Here is a 23,307-nt window from a genome sequence, read left to right as displayed (position 1 = left end):
TTATCAGCTAGAATGTGAGTTGGCAGCGAATGTCATACTTGTGTTCATACTTGTACATACCTTCCACCATTCAGATGAATTTCGTGTGTACCTTTGAATTTGTGTTAATTCCTTTAAGGATATAAAATACTATGGAAAAAGCTTTAAGATGTAACAGCACGAACATATTATACTGTCACACTCCTCATTATTTCCAAAACAATGTTTTTACAGAATGGATGTAGTGGGGATTGGTTCTCATGAATGTACCATCCAGTTGTTGGAGCCTGTTTTCAATTTCGTGTCTTTATATTGCACTGTTGAAAGTCCATTCTGAATGAGTGATGAAAATTACCAGTGATTTCAGAGAGCATTTATTGGTAAAAGCATTTCTCAAATATTTACTCAGAGGGTTTTTTGGTTCTATTTTAACACACTGCATGCAGTTTGGGTTTGGCATTTATATTATTTAGAAGCATGCTGAATTGCTTTTGGTTCCAAACAAAATCTACAGTCTGCAGTGCACTGGCTTCAGCATTTGGAAGATTTCTGTAGGCATATGTTCTCATTGTCTGTGTATTCTAGTGCTGCAAATGTGCTGGGATGCTGCACTGTGCAAACTGTGAGCTTTCTGGGGTGAATGGGAATACCCAGCGATCCCGTGCCTCCAATGTTGAGCTTCCTCTTTACATGCATGCAGTTTTGAAGATAAGGTAGTGGGCCTCAGTAAGCGGTCAATTTCTGCTTTTCTGGTTATTCTGCTTATTATTCTGCTTCTTCCTGGTTGTTATTCTGCTTCTTTCATAGTATAGTCCCTCTGACAGCTAAATGCTTGTGTCTGTGGATGCGAACTTGTGGCTTCTCTGATCATTTGGCCATTATTCTCAGTGGGACTAGGAAATTTATGCTCGTGGAAAAGCTCAGGGTTTGGTCTTTACTGAAATTTAGGTCTTCATCATTCTTTCCAGTTTCTGGTCAGAAGGAAAAGGAAGGTACAGATATAAAAATGAAAAATAGATCACAAACAATGTAGTAAATATTCAAATGTCCTGAAAACTATGTTGTTTTAACATATGACGCTGTTTTTAGTGTACTGGTCAATTAATTACAGCCTTTGTGATCAGGAGTAACAACTTCTGATCTGAACTTATAAAATGAGACACGGGAACAGAAAGACCTGCCAGGTTCATGCAGCTGAAATGCCCAGAGAGGAGTGGTTTGGTTTGGTCCTGGCTAACCACGCAACCATGTTTGGCAGTAGACAGAGGGAAGAAGGAAGACAGAGCTTTTTCTTGTTAGGTAATTCTTGAGGCAAACTCGTCACCTGAATAGTGGGAAGTAACTGTAAAACAACCGCCAACAAAACAGACCTCAGCTTAGTTAGCAACAGCCTCTACTTTACATTTTGTCGTTTGGATCTATTGTTTGCTACTTTAGTCCAAAGATGTAGCCACGTTCTGTGTTGCTCAGCTTTCACATCTATGCACGTCACTTGGAGCAGCAGCTTTGTGGCAGCCGCTGCCTGCACGTGGTATTGCTCCGGTTCTGAGAGGGCAGTGAGCAGTGAGCATGGTGCTGTGCGGGCTCAGCGCACATCGTGGGTGAACGCAGAGCTCACTGCCCCACGGGGGACCCTGAGCTCACTGCCCTGCTGATGCAGAGAACAGCTCGTACGTGCGTGCACATATCTCACCTCAGTTGATGCATTTAAATATAAAGGTGTTTGTGGTGTGTTGCCCAGGTCTTCCAGGAAGTCCAAAGCCACACAGATGCAAAAGAGAAGATAATGCCTCAATCCATCTATTTTTGGTACTTACTACTGGCTTATATTAGTTAGAAAAAGTAAAGTTAAGCTGTTTTTTGTTTTTGTTTTTTTTTTTGCCAGTAGTTGTATGTATCCATTGGGATGTGTCAAAAATCCTATACTCGGTCTCCTTCCATTTTCTTTAAGCTTTCCATACTCCCAGTTGTTCCTTGATTCAGTGTGTTTTTTAATAGTAGTACAGATTGAGGTCTATGCAGGCAGAAACTGCCTGTGACAAGTTCTGATCAGAAGAACCTGCTTCAGACAGTGCTGGTCACTGCTGCAGAAAAATGATTTAGATGTTCAAGGAAGCAAAGTTTTTTCTATGACCATGTTTTAAAGTTTTGTTCATGCAAAGTCAAGTTATTAGTACTAATTATTTTTAAATATTTAATTTCCATTTTCACCATTTAGATGCTCCTTTCTCACCATTTAGATGCTCCATTCTCTGTTTTTCTGTAAAATACGGTCAAGCAACATTTTTCTTTTTCTAGCTTGTCGAATGATGAATCTCTGCTTTCTGCTGAGGCAGGAGGGTGGCATTGCAAGTGAAGTTTTAAAAATGACAGGTTAATGACAACTGCTCTGCCTTCTCCCAAATTGAATACTAGCTGCATCGCTGTTCTCCCTAGTAGTACGCTGCTGTAAATTGCAGGGGGATGAACCAAATTTGTCTGTAAGTTTCTCTGAGTACTGAAATTATCAGTAATTCTACTGGACATGTATGGCTGCTGGCAGATGCCTCAAATCAGAGACCTTTATTAAGAAGTTCTTATTAATTCTACTAGAGACTGGGTCAGTGTTGTTTTGTGTTGTCCGCTTTTGCAGTGCACGTAAGGTACTGAATTTCTCATCCATCTGGGGAAGTGTGAGGAAGTAGTGCTGGAGAAGTGTCTAACTGGCCCCTAGCCATAGGGGGACTGACTCTTACCAGTGTTGCGAGCTAGGAACAGAGTCCCTGATAGTTTTGTCTGTCGGCCTTTCTAGTGCAAGGGTAGACAAAAGAAGCTGCTAACCCTGCAGTGACTGGCTCTGTTTTGAAGCCAAGGTACCCTTCTGAGCATACAGCCCTTCAAACAGACACGGACAGGGTCACTGAATGGCGAACTCCTGCTGCACGATGCTCCGCGTGCACTTCCTCCATAGCAGAGCGATCATCTTTTGCCAGCACCAGAACTCCACGCAAGTAATATTTCTTGAAATATTTTTCCTTTCCAAACATATGTAAAGTCATAATAAGAAGAAAGCGAGCTGCTTTTCTTTGTCGCTGGAGCTGCATTTTTATGAAATCACTGGTGTGAAGCTTCAGCTCTTCTTAAATTAACGGACGAGGAAGGCTGCATGGGAAAGAGCCCTCAGTACACAGTAGCAGTTGTGCATTCTTGATTGCTTTAAAGGGCTGCCATACTGCTGTGCAGGAGGCTGCATGTTGTTAAAGATAATTACTTCCCTGCTTCAAAGGTCAGGCATGTGATGGCAGGGAATAGGCCTGTGAGCAAAACGAGATCAAGCAGCACAACTCATTCATGGCTCATATTTCTGCCTGGAAAAAGTATGAAAGAAAACTAAAAACAGAGAAGAAACCCCTAGCTTTAATCAGAACCTTGGGTAGACCCACTTCCTTTTTTTTTTTTTTTTCCTGATCAGTGCAGTACTACCTCTGTTGAGGAAAGGTTAAGTGATCCGTTGAGGGTATCATTATTAAGATGTCAATGTGAGATTGTAATCAACATGGCAGGGTTATTATTAAATAGGTTACAGTTTAGGGGAGGGGAAGGCAAAAAAGTCACGGATCCTAAGAAGGGAGAAATGCAGATAATTCCTGACTTCCTATTTATTTAGACTGGATTATAAAACAAATTCACCGTGCGTGTATGAAAAGTTCTTATAAATAGGATTTTAATCAGGAACCTGGGATGTACAAAATAGTGTGGCCTCCTAGTTCAGCAGAAGGAATATGTTTTAGTATTTAAAGAGAGAGTGCGAAGCATTTTTAGAATAGTATAAATGTAAGAAATGGCTACTTTAGAGAGAAAAAGTTTTTTGTTTTTAATGGGTGGTTACACGGTTTCAATGTCACTAGCAAAACCCTGGATAATTTATCATTTTTAAGTTAAAAGCCATCTGTGTCATTGAGCAAAAGGGATTTTGTTTCCTGTCAGCTTCCTTTTTGGAAAAAGTGATGTGTGTAGACTGAAAATATTTCCAGCTCGGGTAAAGTATGTTTGAAAATACCTTTTGGATAGAGTCATATTTTGATGGGCAAAGAAAGAGAAACTTCAGTTCTGCGTGTTTATAGAAATGTTTTGAGAAATCGAAGGGTCTTTTTTCTCCCGCACTTTGAAAAGTACACAGCGTGCAGGCGAGGAGAGCTCTGACAGCGTTAACCTTGATCTCTGCTGGCACTGCAGTCCGGTGCAGAGTGCTCTTTCAGAAGTCGCTCCGTACTTTGAACTGCTGAAGGGACTGCTGTGGTATGTGTGTGTAGCGAGGATCACAGCATTTCATTTCCGAGAGACAACAGAAGGGCTTTATTTTTTATGTTTGTATATATGTGAATGAAAGCAGTATGTGAAACAGAAGGTGCTGTGAGAGCATGTGGAATTGCGTATGCCTTTAGAGTTTTGATGTACCTGTTCCTAGAACAAAAGGTAGGGGAAGTACTGCAAGCACTGATGTTTATGCATGTGTGAAAAGTGTTTGCTAAGTCTTTGAGTGATTAAAAATATATATATATATATATATTTTTTTTTTCTATCAGTGCTCTCTGTACACAGGATGAGGCACATAGTAAGAATTTATGCAAAATGTGAACAAGAGATACTGTGGAAGGGAGCAGGTACACTATTGCAATGTGAGAATGCGCTGCTGCAAATATCAAACAAAAATTACCATTAAAAAGTCATCAGTGCATCAAGATAAAGCTTGACTAGGATTCAGTTTTAAAATGTTTCCTATTGTGTGCAGCCCTTTAATATGAAGGTTTTATTTTTTTCTTTATTTTATTCCATAGCAGTAGCAGCATTAATGTGAAAAGAAAGTATTTCATTTGCTAGATAGCTCCTATTGTGTATTCCCTACCTGGAACTGTTTTACTTTCATTAGCCAGAAACACCATCCCTTGGGATGCTTTACTCTAAAGCATGCCAAAAGTATCCCAAGGGAGCAATCTCTCCCTAGCAGATAAATAAATGAGATTTCTCTTGTAGTTATTTTTTCTAAACTTTAGGTTTGAGAAACGTAGTAGCTCTTCTTCATCATAGCTGTTCTTCTAAGAAACGAAGTGTTTTCATTTACTTTACACAGCAGTTGCTAAGTGAGTTACTTAGCATGTATAAAGTGAAACAATGCTTGAAATCTCCATTCTTCTGCTTGACTAACCTTCTGAAGGTGACCTCTTAAAAAAAAAAAATAATAGAGACTTGCTTAAATTTCAATGAAAACTGTGGTATTTGACGTCATTATCTACATTACCCTGTAATAACTATGAATTTGAGTAACATGTGCTGGATGGCAGCATAAAAAGCAGAACTGTGCTATTTGTTTATAGAGGATTTTGGTATACAGTACTCACCTGAGGATTTTCCTGTCTTTTTATTGTCTGTCTAGTGTTGAGGGTGAAGCTCCAAGCAGTGAAACTGGCACGTCTTTGGACAGCCCGTCAGCTTACCACCAAGGGCCGATAACACACAGCTCAGCTATAAGCCCAGACCATTACGAGCATTCTGCTTACGGGCTGTATTCCGTCTCCCCTGGACAACAGAGATCTCGGAGGCCGAAACTTCAGCACTCGACATCCATACTACGAAAACAAGCAGAGGAAGAAGCTATTAAAAGGTCAAGATCACTTTCTGAGAGCTATGAACTCTCTTCAGACCTACAGGATAAGCAGGTATTTGAGCTTTTGTTATTTATTATTTTTATTTTTAACCTCATTTATGACAATGGCAACGTGTTTGTCAGCTGGGAAGAAAACTTTTTGCAGCATCATTTCAGTTAGAATACTGAAAATACTGTTTTTTCCCTGCAACCAACTTAGCATTTCTGAACTTTTAAACTCTTTCCGTATCCTACCCCCTGATAGAACACCAACAATTACATTAATAGAGTTAAAAGTAAAAACCGTCAGGAACTGTGATTCATGCTTGAGACTAGTACTGTTTATAAGAACGTAATAATGCAAAATGGTTTTCTAAGAAAATCAGTCATTTTGAAATCTGGATATCTTTGTTGATCCTGAAGGAAAGGAAGAGCCTACTACTGCTGATATTCTCCCACGTCTGTGGGATGAATTCAGGGTCTTAATTAGTTTCTACCCAACCACATACTCCCATATGCCTTACAAAGGACTAGATGCAGGCTATGTAAATATTCAAAGCCTTTGTCCCTAACAAGGCGTTTCTGCAATACATTAATGTCAGTCAGCCTCAGCCATTCCTTTTAAGCTTTATTCTGAATGTAGTCCTATTTGAAAGATGTTTATTGCCATTTATTTTCCATATTCAACATTTGATTTCCATATCTAACAATTGAAATCGATGCTGTAATACCTTACTACCGTAAGGATGCACTGGATTTTACTGATAGATGAACAATAGCCAAGGCACCAGTGCATATGTGTTTTTTTGTTGTTGTTGGATTTCTCTTGTCCCACAGTATTAATATTTTATGTGCTGTGAAGCATCATGGTATAGTGCATAGTCCCTCCAACTTGTACATTAAGATGGACAACGGGAAAGCAGGCAAAATTCTGCAGATTCTGCAGGAAGCAAACTACTCCAAATTTTCAACCACTCATTCATCGTTAGTGAAATTCATAGGGGCTAATTTTCATTTGCAATCTGTTCGTTGTTCTAAAATTTCAGGTTGGAGAGACATATAATGTTGTCCAGAGAGGCCTGGAAGATCAAAGCTCGAGCTCTGACTTAATGTTGAAGCCAGTATTTGGGATAGCAAATTGGATTTAGGTTAGCCTTTATGCTCACCTAATTCTGTATCAAACTGGGCACAAACCAAGTTCCTAATTCTTGATCTATCTTATGCCAGCTCTAGTATTAAATTTGATTTCCCTGTGAGATCTAAACTGTTACTTTCTTTTCTACCCTTGGCAGTTTTATGCTAGATGTTGCCTGAGAGATTAATACAGAGCACTAGGCTTACTAAAGAGGTGTCCTGCACTGCAGATATTCCACAGAGGCTAATTCCATGTGTCCTTTTATGCCAGTATGACAGAGAATGAGGACTGCAGATGTTGTTTTGTATTTGTCCAGGGACTCCCACAGAATGAAAAAGTGACAATGATACATAAAGGAAGCTTGCTACCTAAGAGTTGCTTACTGCTCTTGAAAATGCTCTCATTGAAATCTCAGAAGATACTTAAGCTATTTAGGAAAACATCCAAGGCTTTACCTAAAAGCAACGTGCACTAAATGTGCATTAGTACTTATTAGAAATATCAATCACTGGTCTGGTAAATCACGTAGGCAAGTTCCAAAATACTTGCAATTAAAATTCCCACCAACCCTCCCCTAATTTATGATAGTCAATGATATCATTTTCTGTACAAACATGAATGTCAACAACCTACTTACAAGAATAACGTTCAGATAATTCATTTTTTATTTTTTATTAATTTTCATCATTTGTTTTGTGATTAGTCCAGCAAAATAATTTTTTACATTTATTTAAATGCACTTGACCTAATGTATTCTATGGATAGAACTGGTAGCAAATGTGTGTTGGGAGTGGCAGGGTTGTGATAGAAGTTCTTAGTCTTTTTTTTTTCACCTTCAGAATTCCTTACAAATAACCTCATAGCCTCTTAGACATGTGCAATAGGTAATATAACTTCCATTTGGGGTGAAAGGCTAAATTTTAAAGACACATTAGAGGTAAATTTTCTGAGATGTTCAGAATCCTAGCTCAGAGATCAGTCCCAGCTTTTTGAGGTCAGTTAAAAAAAGGGAGTTTGATGTGGTCAGAAGGGCAGTTCCTCAGCAGTAATCCTGATGTGTGCCCATTGGGGCAGTTGCCCTCCACAGGTATGCCAATAATCGTGCATTATAATTTTTGCACCTAGAACAACAACAAAATATCAATGATTTGCATTTAAAAACAACCTAGCCAAAAAGAAGATAATCTTTAATGTGGCAGGGGAGTGGGAACTGCTGAACCTGTCAATAGCACTGAAAGAAATACTTTTCCAACAATTCCTGAGTGGTAGACAATGGACTAGCAGCATTCAGTTCCTCCCACAGAAGGAGGATGGTGCTGCTCTGCACATCAATATCTGAACTTAACAACTAATTGGAGAGATCTCCGAAGCATGTGGCAGGGAGGGGGTTTGTGTGCACAAGCATGTAGATGAGTAATTAAAGAACTATATTTAATGATAGGAGGGTACCTGGATTTGTGAGAGAGGAAAAAGGACTTTTGATTCGTTGGATAAATATGTGAAAATTGCCTGGACCAGCACAAAAGCACTGTTAGAAAACTGGTGTTTGTATGGGTGGTACTAAACATATTGTTTTGTCATGGGCATTTTGTGTTTGCGAATAATATGGATCCAGCAAAGACTAATCAGGGGAACAGTAATTAAGTATTGGGAAAAATGTAATTAAAGCTAGTTATTAATCTAATTCAGTGTTTTTTTTTTAAATGAGTGATGCTTTTCATAGGAAAGGTCTGAAAATTTCTAATGAGTATTCCAAAAGCCATTTTCATGTCATTTTCAGGTTAAATTGATAGCATTTATAATGTATTTATTTTGCATATTTATTCTGTTAATTGGAAACACTGGCAACTCTGAGTGTAATTACAAGAATGAAAATAGATTTGAACTTGTCTTTAGAAAGTCTGAAAAATATGTTCTTGGTTTGAGGAAGACTGCAGATGTGGATATTTTCTCCGAGCAACTTCTCTGGATGTGTCTGGCCTCAGAGGCTTGGTTTTGCTTTGATATCAGGCATGAGTGAAACTCTGCTACCTGTTTTTTTATTCATGTAGAACATGATACATGCCTGGAACAGTGACAGCCACTTTTAGAATTTGCTCCCAAAATATGACAATTTGCAGTGTACCTGTATTTCACGTTCAGAACAGCTCTCCCTTTGAAGAATGAACGACTGCATTACGCTGCATCAGAGTGCTGTCTGGTCTGCTTTGACATGGGCATGCCAGTGCTAAGACGTGAAAACCAACACTTAAACACAGACAAGTTGCTAGCACCTTAGTTTTATATGACAGAGTTCACAGAGCTATGTTTTTGTCTATATTTTTCTGGTGGACTCTGCAAATGTCTGGTTCATTATTTGTGCAGTGGTTAGTTTAGAGCTTCGAGCTTTTACTTTCAAAACCAGTATGCACTATGAAAAATTCCTGAAAATTAAAGTTCAATATATATATATTTATTATACTTTAAAGGCATTTGCCTTGTTGTAACATGCATCAAGTTAAAAGTAAGTGTGTTTACCCTTTCACAGGTGGAAATGCTAGAACGGAAATATGGAGGCCGTCTCATAACTAGACATGCTGCTCGTACCATACAAACAGCTTTTCGCCAGTATCAGATGAACAAAAATTTTGAGCGTCTTAGAAGTTCTATGTCTGAAAATCGTATGTCAAGACGCATTGTACTGTCCAATATGAGAATGCAGTTTTCCTTTGAAGGACCTGAGAAAGTCCACAGCTCTTATTTTGAAGGAAAACAAGTTTCTGTTACAAATGATGGGTCAAAGCTGGGATCTCTGGTGCAATCTGAATGTGGTGACCTTGGAGAGTCAGCTACCATGAAGTCTCCAGCAACATCTACTGATTTCGCCGATGCAATAACAGAACTGGAGGATGCTTTTTCCAGGCAAGTGAAATCCCTCGCAGAGTCCATTGATGATGCGCTGAACTGCCGTAGTCTCCATTCTGATGAAGTCCAGACTCCAGATCCGGTCAGAAGTCGTGAACTGGAAAGGGATAGCTGTGCTCAGACTAAACCAGCAATCCACAACGTGGATCACAGGAAGCTTGATGAGATGACAGCTTCATATAGTGATGTTACGTTGTATATCGACGAGGAGGAGTTATCTCCACCCCTGCCCCTTTCCCAGTCAGTTGACAGACCATCTAGCACAGAATCTGATTTAAGGCTCCGCTCAGTGAACTCTTCTCAAGAGTACTGGTCCATGACCCACAAGGACGATAAGATAGACACTGATACGAGCTGCAGGAGCACCCCTTCCCTGGAATGTCAGGAGCAGAGGATGAGAATGGATCACCTACCGTTGCTAACTATAGAGCCGCCCAGCGACAGCTCAGTGGACTTGAGTGATCGCTCAGAGAGGGGTTCATTAAAGAGACAAAACGCATATGACCGAGGAATCACTAGTCAGCAAGGAAGCCCAAAACATATCCCTCACAATATTCCTGCCAAGATTATATCCCGAGAGGAACAGGAGGCAAGACACCGGCCTAGGCCTATCGATAGTCATTTAGCTATTAATGGCACAGCAAACAGGCAAAGCAAATCAGAGTCTGATTATTCTGATGGAGACAATGACAGCATCAACAGCACTTCCAACTCCAATGATACGATAAATTGCAGCTCGGAATCTTCTTCTAGAGACAGTCTAAGGGAGCAAACCTTGAGCAAACAAACATACCACAAAGAAACTCGTAACAGCTGGGATTCACCTGCCTTCAGTAATGATATTATCAGGAAACGCCATTATAGGATTGGACTAAACCTTTTTAACAAGTAAGTACAACATTTCCCCCTTTTCTCTTTGTGTTTGATAGAAAAGTGGCCACTGAGCAAGGAACATTTTACTTGCAGCACGTAAGTAAGATGGTAGTCTGGTACTGGCTTTTCAGTGGAAAAAATAACCCCAGTGTTTTCATAGAGTTTTTTTAAGAAGTAATACACTACATACATACATACATACATACATACATCCCTGAAAATCAGAGGCATGTTAATAGGCCACCTAGATCAAATAACTGATTTGTCTGCTCATGGTGGCTGTTCATGCTAGAGTATTTACAAATTGACGTCTTCATAGTTAAACAGCTTTAGGGGGAAATAAAAATATATATATATAAACAGTAGCAAATTGTTAAAGAAGGCAAATCAATTTCCTTTCATGGGCAAAAATATGATTGTTTACTTCTGATCCATTTTTTGTGTTTGTGGGTATAACAAATACAAAATCTTCTCCTGCCCTAATCATGTAGGTATTGTAGAACTTGTCACGTGGGAATTAAAAATGACAAGCAGTGGAAGATGAACTTTCTGTTTACTCCAGGCAAGGCTTCAAACCTGTTCAATGATTTTCATCAAAACTTTGATACTAAAAAACTTTTTGCTGAATATTTTTACACTGAGTAGATATATGGAGTACTGCATTGTCACAAAATATTTATTTCCACCTTTGACTGCTAAGTTTCCCATGCATGGAGCTGTTTAAAGCCCCTATAGAATAGCTTATAAATGTATGTTTCATTTAAGTACTTTCTTCCTTGGATGCTGCCAGGTGTTAGTAGAAAACTGAATATTATGATAGAGGGTAACAGAAAATATACTACTTAATCTCTGCATTCACATGACTGGAGTTACACAGATCTTATTAGAACAATCATACTGTGAAGATAAACATGGCTAAGTGGTTGGCATGAGAAATCTTTAGATTTTCTTCACTGCTTGGTTGATACCTAGTGTGCCAACTTCCTTGCCTAAATGGCTACAGTAATCTTAAACCTATTCTGGTACTACTGCTTATAAAGCTCCTTAGAGCTCTTAGATGAAAGATGCTAAGTGCCAGAAGTTGTTCTTATTTTTCTTTAAAATATTGTTGGCAGCTCACATTACTGTTTGTAGAGTTTGTTTTTCTAAAAATTCTCTGCAGAGTATTTCAGGATCTCTCTATGAAAATACTGTAGCTTTCTGAAGAGCTAGGAGGTATTTGGTGTGCTGCCGCAGACCTTGCTTCACGGTTTCCTACGGCTTGAATGAGTTCAGCCCTCACTTTTGGCTGGCTGTGCTGTGATTTGTGTTGTTTGGATTAACAGATCAGTGGTTCATCATATAATAATGTGTTGTAACACTGAGATATTTAAATTTTTTTGATGCCATCACCTGAGGCTGTGCATTACAATACTAAGTATAGATCAGTCAGGTTTCACTGTGAAAGCTTTCAGGGTTGTTTTAACTATTTGTAAAAAGTTAATAGCTTTTAACTAACTGGAAGAAGTCAGAGGAACTTTGCAGCTTTTAAAGCTTTTGAAGTAGGCCAGGCAGGCTCCTTTAGAAGGTTTGAAAACATTAACATCCTTGGCAGCAGGTGGGATGGGGAGGAAGGTGCTGGAACTCTCTGGCTGACATTTAGAAGACTTGGTGTTTGCTCATTTTTTACATAGTAATTAAACCTTCAGCAGTCAATGATTAGTGAACTTCGAGTTTAGTAATACAGTCCTTTGAGTCAATTGCAGAAGGGTGTAAGAAAAAAGGGTGAATGGAAAAAGTGCTCAAGCACCATGTGGAGATGAATGAGGGCATTGGAAATTGTCAGATGTCACATGTCATATCAGTAGGAGGCTGAAAGTGAAAAACAAACATCAAGAATATAAAAGAATAGAGACTGTTCTTTGAAACACATCTGAGTGATCTTGAGGCATGGACCTGAAAGAGAGTAGATAAATTTTGTTATATATATTGGCTGGTTGTGAGGTGATGTGCAATTTGTTAGAAGTGAGCTCTAACACAGAGCACCACGCAGAATTCCGGGCAGCACCTCCCTGCCTGAGCTTTGGCTGCATGCTTGTTTCACTCCTCCACAGCGTTTTTATCTCCAGGATTGATACAGAAGTGAAGAGTCTAATGACCTTCGGGTGAGTCACTTTGATTCTATTGATAGCTCAGACAATCCCCAAATATCCCGTGTACCTTGTTTTTGATTATGGCTCTTCTTCAAGTCCACAGAGATTGTGACATTTCAGTAACAGCCTCAGTTCCTCTCTGCGCAATGTCAGGCATTAAACCAGCACAGAACGTGATGGAGCATGAACCTGCAAGCTCTTCTCAAAAGGTAGCTGGGAAGCTTCCAGAGCTTTATTCTTGAAAAAGTTCAGGAGACTCATAAGAGTGTATCAGTAAGACTGCGAATGGCATTTTGTGAGGTAACGGAAGGGACAGAGACTGGGTTCAGGCACTTGCCAGGGTTTGCAGGTTATGATCTATTCAACACAGAGCGTACCTTTTCCTTTTAGGTACGTGCTGTACAGTTGCCATAGTTTCAACTAATTTCTGAGCATTAGGTGTGTAACATTAGCCCATTGGCCTTAGCACGTGAGGTATGTCACAGCATTTGGAAGTCCAAACATCTTTTGAAAAGAAAGTCTCGTCCTAGACTTCGGTTTCTCGGCAGAGTGCTCTTTCACAACCAGAACAACGTGAAAGATGATTGCCCGAGCTGCCGAGAGACGGGCCACGAAGCAGGCCTGCACATCAGATGGGCTGGTCTGCAAACCCTTCCCAGTTTCTATCCCGTGACAGGGCAGAAGAGGGGTGCCTACGCACAGTCCTGTGTTGCAAACTGCTTGTGCTCCTCCCATGTGACCCGCTGCACGCCCGCCCCGTGTTGGGATGCTTTTTTAGTATGCTCTTCAGAGCTGGAGTCAATGCCGCAGACCCATTTTAGATGTCTTTTGATTGTGTCCTCTTTCCTGACACATTTACGATCATAAAACAGGGAGGAGTGCAGGTCTTGGCAGTGAGCTCCCGGGAGGACGTGCACTCCACCCAGGCAGAAGGACAGCAGAACTGAAAGAAGTGGCTGTGAAGCTACCTCTTACGAGGGTTTTTTTTCCAAATCCACCAGAGGAAGTTTTAGGGATGGCTTTTACAACAAGTTTGTGTTAATTTCATTGCATCTTTGAAACCTCTCTTGCAAATTAAGATCCCAAACATTAATGGACAAATAATTGTGATATTTCTTTTCGGTACATGGTCGGCTGAAATGCAGAGAATTTAAAAACTTAAAGAAGTGCCTGAATTGTAGTAGAGTAAATACTTCTGCTTTGTTCAGGAGGAGTGTTGAAAGAATAGAGTTTTCAAAAACATGGAAAGTCACTATCCTCACAGTTGAAATTTCAACAGATGCTTTATAATTTTTTTTGTCTCTCCTATTACAGTAATAATTTTCAGAAGCCAGAGAGCAGTTCTCTTACAAGAGGCCTTTTATGAGAATAGCCAGTTATGGGTGGAGTAAAAATCGAGCACAACTGGTGGTCTGGTTCACTTCAATCAGCATTTTATGCAAAACTTGAGTAGCTCAGAGGTCCTTGGAGAAAGGAGAGAAAGGCAGCAGAGAAGAAACTATAGGTAACTGAAAGGCACTTTTCTAGGAGCTTTATCACTTGATCATGGAATTTGTTCCAATCTAAAACGTGGCACTCAAGTTGCAGCCTTAGTGTTGATTAAAGAAACACACATTTTTAAGGATGTTTTGTGGTACCCAGTATACTAGAATATACAGTATCCCCAAAACAGAATGATTTCTGCCAAATAATCTGCAACTAAGTAACAGCTTCTGTATGTGCTGCTATTTTTGAATGGCAGTAGTGATTTGGCTCTGTCAATAGGGTGTCCGGTTGTGTGTTACCATTCATTGACTTCCTCGGGGAAGGATTGCAGGTGCGTGCCCGGAGTTCAAGGGCTCCCGGGGAAGCTTGGTGAGGCCAGCTGTGTTGAATTAGGCATTTTCTTCAGTGCAGTCTGAAAGGGATGTAGTCTGGGAGAAATGATGCTGGAAACCATCCCTCACTTACAGGCAGAAGGAAAACACTACCTAGAAAGGTTTATTTTGCAGGCTTCAAACCCTGCCTATGCAAATCCAGACTTTGAGACTAGTTTGCTTGTAAATAAGGCTTCAAGAGGGCTTTTGACTGCTGCTTAAAAAAAAAAAAAAAAAAAAGGGACTGTGATTTTATTCTCGTGTTTGTTTTGACTGCAGTCTGGAAATACCAGGCTTACCAGTTATTGCAGCCCAATCTGGTAGGATATTCAGGTTCCATTCTGCTACCAGTGCACTGATGGTTCAAGCAGATTAAATAGGGCAGGATGGTTTAACCTCAGCAGTCTGAAGAAACACCTCCTACCCTTGGGTCAGCTTTGCCGTCAGTAGCAGCAGATTGCAATCGTGTGCGGAGCTGTGCATGTGTAGGAAGAATATTGCCAGGCTCCCTGCTCTCGTGCCACCATTTTGGTGGCAGTAACTCTGGCTCCTTGCCAGTTATCTGGCTGTACAGATAGAGAACTGTTCTCCCTGTGTCCCCAGTCTGTTACAGCTTACTGTTTTGCAGATTTTTCTGCAACTTCCTTCCTAACAGTCTATTATCAAGGCTCCCACTCTTCCAGAATTCTCTCAGAGGTGTGCTAGTGATGGAGCTAAGAAGTCATGAGTTACTGCTTGTATTACGCAGTGATCTTCTGACCTCTACATCTTGAAAGCCCTACCGGCTTTATTTATTTTACGGTGGTGATGATTTTATTTAAAATTTAAAAATCATTAGGGTTATGATTTGAATATTAATTCCTGGAGCAGTCTCTTTTAAGCATGTCTATATTCTTTGGAATATTAACTCAAGTATTTCTTTATTTCACTGAGTAGATACGAGAGGAATTCGCTAAGTGCTGGAGGGATTATACCAAATACAAAATTGTAAATTACAATTTGTGGAGAAATTCTTGTTGGAAATCTGAGAGGATACAAATGTACTATTTGTGACAAGGCAGGCTTGTCAATGAGCTTTTCCATGGACTTTTAACTGTTCAGCAAAGGTGTATCTTTCATTTATATGTGGATAGAGATTGATTCCTAAGTACTGATACATTCAGAAAGTACCGCAAACATTTTCTTTATTTGAAATTCATAAAAATTGTCCAGTTTTATTAAAAATAAAAAATAAAGTTTTACAATTAGCCATTAGTTTAAATATTTATGTCTATTAATTTTTTGTTTCTGCATTTACATGGATCACATGCCTAATGAATTTTGCTCAAGATGCTGAACACGCTTTGTGTATTTTTTTAGGTTTTGTGGCATTCTTTCAGCATTGTAATGTCTGGTTTGAAAATGTGTATTTTTAGACTGAACCCCTTAGAATGTTAAGTTGAAAGCTTACTGGAAACTTTGCTAATGATCTTGGGCTTTGTAAGTGCAGATTGAGTAAGAGAAAGAAGGTGCAAATCAAACTGAGTTGGGTTTCTTTACCTTTGAACTGATTCTTTTCTCTTGTCAATTGTGCTGTAATATGTTTGCTAATTTGTTTTTCTGTGACTTTTTTTTTGAAAGATTCAGTAGGAATAGGAAAGGGGAAGCAGGAGGCTTTTTAAGGATTTTGCAACAGAGCCATTTGCCATCCTCGTGTGTATGCTGAAAGGGACTTCACTGTTGTTGCAACATCTGGACTGCAGATTATTCACCCACAGACAGTTCCAACAAAAATTAAAATCAAAGCACTCCATGTAGCTTGTCCTCTAACATGCTGAGGAGTTAGTAAGAAGAGAAGAATGTTCTTAGTATGACTTTCATTATTTCTAAAAACATTTAGCCCTAAGTGAGAACACCCAAAGAAAAAAAAAAGCCATGCGTGTTTTGTTTTTTTCTATGCGTGTTTTATCTTTTCTCCCCGAGGACCCGTTTTTTCCCCTCCTTTTTTCCACGATGGGTTCTTTGATTAGCATACATTGTCCTGCCCATAAGGAACAGCTGAAACGTATAACTGCAAGAATTCAACCAATAGTATCCCGAGCACTGGTTTCAAATATGGGCATAAGGATTCCCTTTATTGCCACTAAAAGGGAGGATAAACTTTACCAAATGTTGAAAACAAATCTAGCTTTTGAAAGGCTGCACTATGAGCAGCCGTAGCTGTGTGCGAATGTCCCTGGAACAGTGAAAGAGCCATTACCTCATCCTCCGCCACCAGCTCCGCCTGCCCTTAAATATTCTGGGCACACGTCTCGCTGCCGCTGCTGCGTGCCAGGAATCGGTAACCAGTTTGCTCCAACAATGCCTGGGTGGGTGCTCAGGATGTGGCCGTGCATTAGCAAATGACCCTGTGCGTGGGGGAGTTTGACTGAGCAGCAGCTCCCAGCCCTGCATCTGATGTGGCTCTGGATGCCAGAATTTTAATTCATTCTTACCCGCCCGAATCTCAAGTGACTGGATTCTGAGAATGAAAAATGTGGTCAGCTGCTTTCGTGGGCATACAGCAGGAGTAGCGAGCTGGGGAGGCTGCGTATAGGAGCCTTCAGAAAAAGAGTTAAGGAAAAGAGAAGGGAGCACCAGCTCTTAGCTCCCTTTTGACAATTCAAACTGTCAACTGATTTGGGGTTTGGTGGATCTGTAAAGGAAGAATCTGAAAATCTTTGCCTGTATTTCTGCATTGCCAATTTAACAGGTACCCCTTTTAAAGTAAATGTGACCTAATGCTTCACATCTACAGTCGACAGAATTGCAAAAATTGAAGCTGAAGTACTTCTGTTATGTGTAAATGGAGTGAGGGTGTGGAAGGAGAACTTAGGGCAGGGACACTAGAAAATGTGAAGACCGGGACTGCTCCTCAATTTCAAGGAGGTAGTCATCTTCATGTCTCATATCTTAATGCCTCATTTCACAGTTGCATAAACACAAAAGCAATACTTAATCCTGGTAGATAGATCTGAGAGAACCAGCAGGTTTTTCATGTATCTTGTCTGAAAGTGGAGTGTGTTTTGTTCTGCTGGCTGCTGCAAGCTCTTTTCCCTGTTCTTTGAGAAATGCAGAGATGCAATGGGGTCAGAGAAGGTGAGAAAATCCTCACAGGATGTTTTGGTTCATTTCTTTCACATTCTCTTTCCTGTGAGGAGAGAGAAGAAAGGAAAAAAAAAAAAATAACTGTGCTACAGAATCTGCTATGTGCTAGTGATGACTCAGGGCTGTTTTTACCAGCTGGGACATGTCCCACTACTGCACTGGAAGTGCTTCTGGTTCTGAAGCTTATGGCTCTTAGCTCTGCTAACTGCTTTGCTCCCCAAGGCTGATGCTTCACGTACAGAAAAACCCTACTTCTGCAATAGTTTCGCACTTTATTCTTTCCCCTTTATTAGAATGACTCGGCCTTACTCTGCTTGGATCCTTTAGGTGACTTTCAGACACCCTGCACTTGATACAGTTTTCCAATCAATCTGATTCAGGTGTTACTTCTAAGGCAAGCCTAAACATTCAGTAAGGGTGATAATGTGGCATGCATCCTTTCCTAGCACTTTGCTAGGTAACGGTCACCTAAAGAAACCGATCAGCTGGAAAGTAAGGGCAGTATTGTTTAGATACGTTATTCATTCTGTGAAAACAGATGTCTACAGAATTTCCTGTCTTTCTTTTGCTCCCACATGAAATAAAACCGGTCATTGAGATCACTTCCTAGAACATTCTTTTGTTAGTGTCAGGAGTGTAAATTAACTTTCACTGAAAGGACGTTACTCCAGGTAATTGGGTGTAATTGCAAGTAAGCCTTCGCATTCCTGGTGGAAGAGTTTTGGTTTGGTCTTCAGTGAAACAGGCAAAGTGACTGAGAAGATTAATTTCATAATTTAGTGGGGAGAACCTGTAGGGTTTCTGTCCAAGTAGTGTGAATAACTGCCTCTCCGTGGAATAAAGAGAAGCTGTGAGAAATGTGCAGTTTCTTTATTTACTTTCCTGACCCAGAGATTCTTTCCTGTAGTTACCAGAAGACTCAATTTGCAGCGTATCCTTCTTCCTCTTCATTGGACAGCTGTGTAACATAGGGAAGATACAGTCAGTTTTCTGATTTTTCTGCTTTTCAGTGCCTTTTTTTCCTTGCTGCATAGTTGAGTGAAATCCGACAAGTTGTGTTGGCACTAATTTTGGTAGTATTTTAAATATGTTGTTTTCTTTCCCAGAAGGTTTAAAATAGGCATAGTGATTCTCCTAGCTCACTGTGGCAGCAGCAGGATATTGAACAAACACGAAGAAAGAAGTACAGCCATAGGACGTAGCTGCCTGCCAAACGGAGGAGAACGTTTGATCGGCTTGTTGGTACCATGAGCTATTTAAAAAGGAGTTGACTTCTTCAATGTAACCAAGAAAAGTCTGAGGCTCTTGCTATTAAGAGAGTCATCACTGGAATTTAGTGTTAAGCTAATGCTTAGTTTTGTGAGAGCTGTAAATATTTCCAAAATGGGATCTTTGGTATCAAAGGCAAGGAAGATTTGGTTTGTTTATTTATTTATTTATTTAAACAAGGGCTGGCATCAGAGCTGCATTAAATTCTCCACCCCCAGCATGAAAAGATTTCTTTGGCAGCAGCATGTTTGTGATCTGTTTCTGTTAGCAATGACAGCCTCTAAGAAACATTTGTAGCGCTTGTTTGCGAGATTCTCTCGGCTTATGCTTCTTTCAGGGTAGTGTGTGTGCGCAGAAGTGCAGAGGGGAAGCTACAACGAATCGATGCCTTTGGGCTTTTTTAATACAAGTGATTGTGCAGCTAGGTGGGGAGCTTGTCTGGATTAAAAACACACACACACACACACAAGAAGAAAACTTTGTCTCCTAGTTCAGTTTGTCAAGAAGTCTTAAACTAGCAAGGGGAATGAGATAAGAGATAAAGCACACACTGGCAGTGCCACTGAAGGGCTCACCAAAGTACAGCCCTCACGTTCGCGTTGTTGGTTTTACAGTAAGTCTGGCTGTACCAATACATCTGGCAGGTAACAGTAAATGCTAAATGAGTGCTGGTCTCTTCATTACCATCTAATGTCTGGCTAAAAGTTTTCCTCTGTCAAATTCCCTTTGCAGATTCATCACTGTGTTTTTGCAGAAATAGTATTTCCTAGCATTTGAAAGATAACATTTGGAGTGTCTGGATAATACAAAGCCACACTTGCCAAGTACCACTAACATTTGAAATTTGGTGTTGCTTTATGTCCAACAAGCAGCAGCAGCATGCGCTGGTGTATTTCTGACTCTGTGGCTTAAACAGCAATTTGCGTGGCTGTCCCTGCTCCTGCGCTACCCGCTGGGTTGTGTGAGCACCACTGCCTGACTCAGGAATTCAGTCATCCGACGTGGTGACCCTTCCCAGCCCAACAAGAGGAGCTGGTTCTGGCTGTGGCTTTCCTGGTTTCCTTACGTCTTTTCATGACCTGCTGTACACTAGCATTCCTCAAACTCTGGCACATCTTGAGTGTCTCTGAAAACAGACTTCAAGCAGAGGAAATGTCAAACCAGTGACGGGGATGACATGATTTTGACAGCCCATATTTAATAATCTGTGGAGCTGTAGGGCTGGGTTTTGTCATTGGCAATCCAAATGTTCTGCAACAGCTATTTGGTGATTTTCTTTGCAGATTAGTGATATTTGGGGCAAATTCTCACATGGTATAAATTTTTATAACAACACATACCCTAACATGGTCTGGCAGTGGTTCCTCAGGCCACGGAAAAGTGCCTTGAGACAAATAATGACACATGCAGAATTACAGGTGTCTGGCTCACTTCTCTCCTTACAAATTTGGTCATGTCACTAAGAATATTAAGAGTACAGTGTTTTTATAAAAATACGGTGCTACTTACATATCTGTGGTTTTCACTCTAATGAAAAGAAACTTATTTTTCCCCTCTTGTACAGTTATAACTTGGATGAGTGACATTTCTTTCTTCAATGTACTGGCTGGTACTATAACCCTGTCTGAGCTTTTCTCCTCTTCTACCCTGTATGACAGGAGTCCATTTTTTAAAAAGGGCTTTGTGCATCGGTTACATCAGCAAAGCTCCTGAACATACCGACCTTTTTTGGACTTTTCTAGGTCCAATTTGCATACCTGTTAAAGGGGAGAAAAAAATGCAACAACTCCTCAGCTTCAGAAACTGTAAATGCTCTGCCAGCAAACTGCTGATCTAATGAGATTTATACAAATGTCAGCAAGCTGTATGAACTTCCCCTGAATTTATGCTTTCAGTACTGCATGTAGAACTTGCTGAGTAAACAAGCCATCTCCTTCTAGTAACCATAATGCCTTTTAAATTTTCTAAACACACCAGTTCAAATGAATTTAAGGGGCAAAAGAAACAGCAGTGATGTGCAGGGATTTTCTGTTGTCTTGGTTTGATGGGGGACGTTTTTTCTGTTTGTTTCTTGTTTTTGTCTTTTTTCTGTTCTCTTACCTTAGTGTTGTCTTTGTGTTAAATTTTGCTGCAGTCTTCATTCCTGAAATGTTCTTCATATTAAGAAATGACAAGAGATGGAGGAATCCAATGTGTCTTCAGAAACACACAGAGATAACGTTTTTATTGGATATGATCAGTACTCTCTAAAAGCATACTTGTTAAAATGTACACTTTTGATTAGTTATTTTGAAGCTGCACTACTTTCTCCATTCATTTGCATTCATTCCCTAAATGTTGCTTTAAATCATCCAAAAAGTCTTGCTATGAATCAGTTTCTGGTAAATTCCTTAGCCCTTTATGCAGCATCTGAAAATTGAATTTAAATATTTATTTCTATATCTTTTTCAGTTATTTTTTTCTTCCTTTCAATAGATTCCTGTTGATCTATATTTTTGAGATAGATTTTTAGCTTTATTTTAGACATGGCTGCATTGTACCAATCCTGTAAAGATGAAAAGTTCTGTAAATACGTATATCTTCAATGATGTAAGATGCTAATTTTAGAGGGTATATTTTGCTATTAGTTAATATATTCAAATCTGAAAATAAACACACAGCTTATGCAGTTTCCACTCTTGCTATTTATAGCCTCTTATCTTCCCTGCTGTTGGTAGATGTAATTAACAAGTCATCACTGGGAATTTTCCTAATCACAGAAGGCTCTTAGCTGTAACTGGAGAAGAATCTACTCTCAGTTCTGAGTAGATTTGACATGAGATGGGACAACTGGCATCAGTTATCCTTGCTTCTGCCAGTTGTCCCACCTCATGTCAAATCCATGTCCCTGTCACGTCCCACTCACTTCCACATCCAGTCATGAACTTTAGGAAAATTAGGGTTTAGTGAAACCCTTTGTCCAACTAAAAATATCTGATTTTGCCAGCAATATAGTCCTCATTTGCTTGTGTTGTTTTCTCCTGCCCTCCTAGAAATCCCATCGGCTACCTGGCACACTTTGTCCTTCATTGAGAAGGAACAAACGTTTCTGGTAGTTTGGGTATAGCCAACCCCCCAACCCGCATGCCCTCCTGCTGTGTTTAGGCAATTCCTTCATACTTAGTAATATTTGAAATTTATAATGTCAGGGATGACTTAAATTTCCATGGAGCCATTTAGTTCTTCAATTTCTCTGACTCTGCAAAGAGGAAAAATATGACCTATGTTAAAAGACAGAAAGACATCCTGTATGTGCTTCTCTCTTAACCTGTTGGTAACTTCACTTTTAAGCAAAATTTGATTGGAAGTTCAGTATTTCCGATTGCTCTCACAGAGCCCCAGTCTTGTATTACTTACCTCTCCTCTCACATGCAGTGATGTCAGTCCTGGCTGGGGGCGGGAGGCAGCCTGCAGCAGCAATAAATCCCCCTGAATCTCCCTAGCTTGCAAGGTGACTAAAAACAGGAGGTTGTTTTTCCAATAAGCTGTTTGTTAACATTTAATTCCTGTTAAATTTAATTGCTTGGTCAACAGTCTAAAATGAGTTCAGTGTTTCAGATCATCAAAAACAAAAGTATGACAAAAATGTTGTCAGCAAAATAGACTGCCAAAGCAGGAGTTTCTGAGCTGAACAGGAGCTGGGGAGGAGAAGACTTTTTACTTCCTCTGAATTTTAATACCTGCAGTTAGACAGAGAAACTACATTTACTTGGAGCTTTATTTGTGCAAATTCAGATTATAACCCTTAACCTTCAGAACTCTTCTGTGAGCCAAGTAGTACTCATTTTGGTAATGGGAAAACTGGAGAACTGGTAGACTGACTTGCTCAGTGAGTGGGACACCGACAACTCCAGACCCCACCAGCTTCCCCTGGCTACTTTTCTTCCATGCCATCCTTTAGAATATGCTATATGGGAGGCTGACGTTTCTTGGGGTGAAGTACCAAAAGACCATCTGAAGGCCCAGGCTCTGCCTGTAAGAACAATTACCGGGCTAGTGTTTGCTCCAAGAAATCCTTTATCCCTGTTGTAGCGATAAATATCAAACCTTCAAAAACAGATCAAACATTACAGAAAGTTACAGTTCTCATCTCAGAATGTAGTAGAAATTATCCACGTAAACTCTTTAATTGTTGGGTTCTTTATTTTTAGCAGTTTTTCTCTGCTGGATTAAACTACATGCTTGGCTGTTGGCTGGAGTCAACTTGCAACAAGTTCAATTGCTGTCAGTCAGATTCTCTAGGTTTGCAGTTGTTTTTTTGTAGAACAGAACAAGTAAATGCTTTCTAGTGGACAGATTTCAAAATAATATAATGCCGTTCTATTGAGCTCTAGCTGGAAAATTCAGTGGATAAGGCTGAATCAGAAAGAA

At 39.9% G+C, this 23,307-nt stretch overlaps 1 protein-coding gene across 21 annotated transcripts in view; it reads left to right on the top strand.

The window, feature by feature from the left end:
* The window catches only part of IQSEC1 (IQ motif and Sec7 domain ArfGEF 1), a 352,517-nt gene that overhangs the window by 293,320 nt on the left and 35,890 nt on the right, over positions 1-23,307 (top strand). For all 21 annotated transcript variants that reach the window (XM_084531124.1, XM_084531139.1, XM_084531138.1 and 18 more), the window contains 2 exons: positions 5,393-5,675; positions 9,265-10,529. In XM_084531124.1, the coding sequence (XP_084387250.1) occupies positions 5,393-5,675; positions 9,265-10,529 (1,548 nt within the window). The remainder of the gene's footprint in view (positions 1-5,392; positions 5,676-9,264; positions 10,530-23,307) is intronic.

Source organism: Aythya ferina (genome assembly GCF_964211825.1).
Source record: "Aythya ferina genome assembly, chromosome: 10".
Lineage (NCBI taxonomy): Eukaryota > Metazoa > Chordata > Aves > Anseriformes > Anatidae > Aythya > Aythya ferina.
This window is presented reverse-complemented; position numbering and strand designations above follow the sequence as displayed.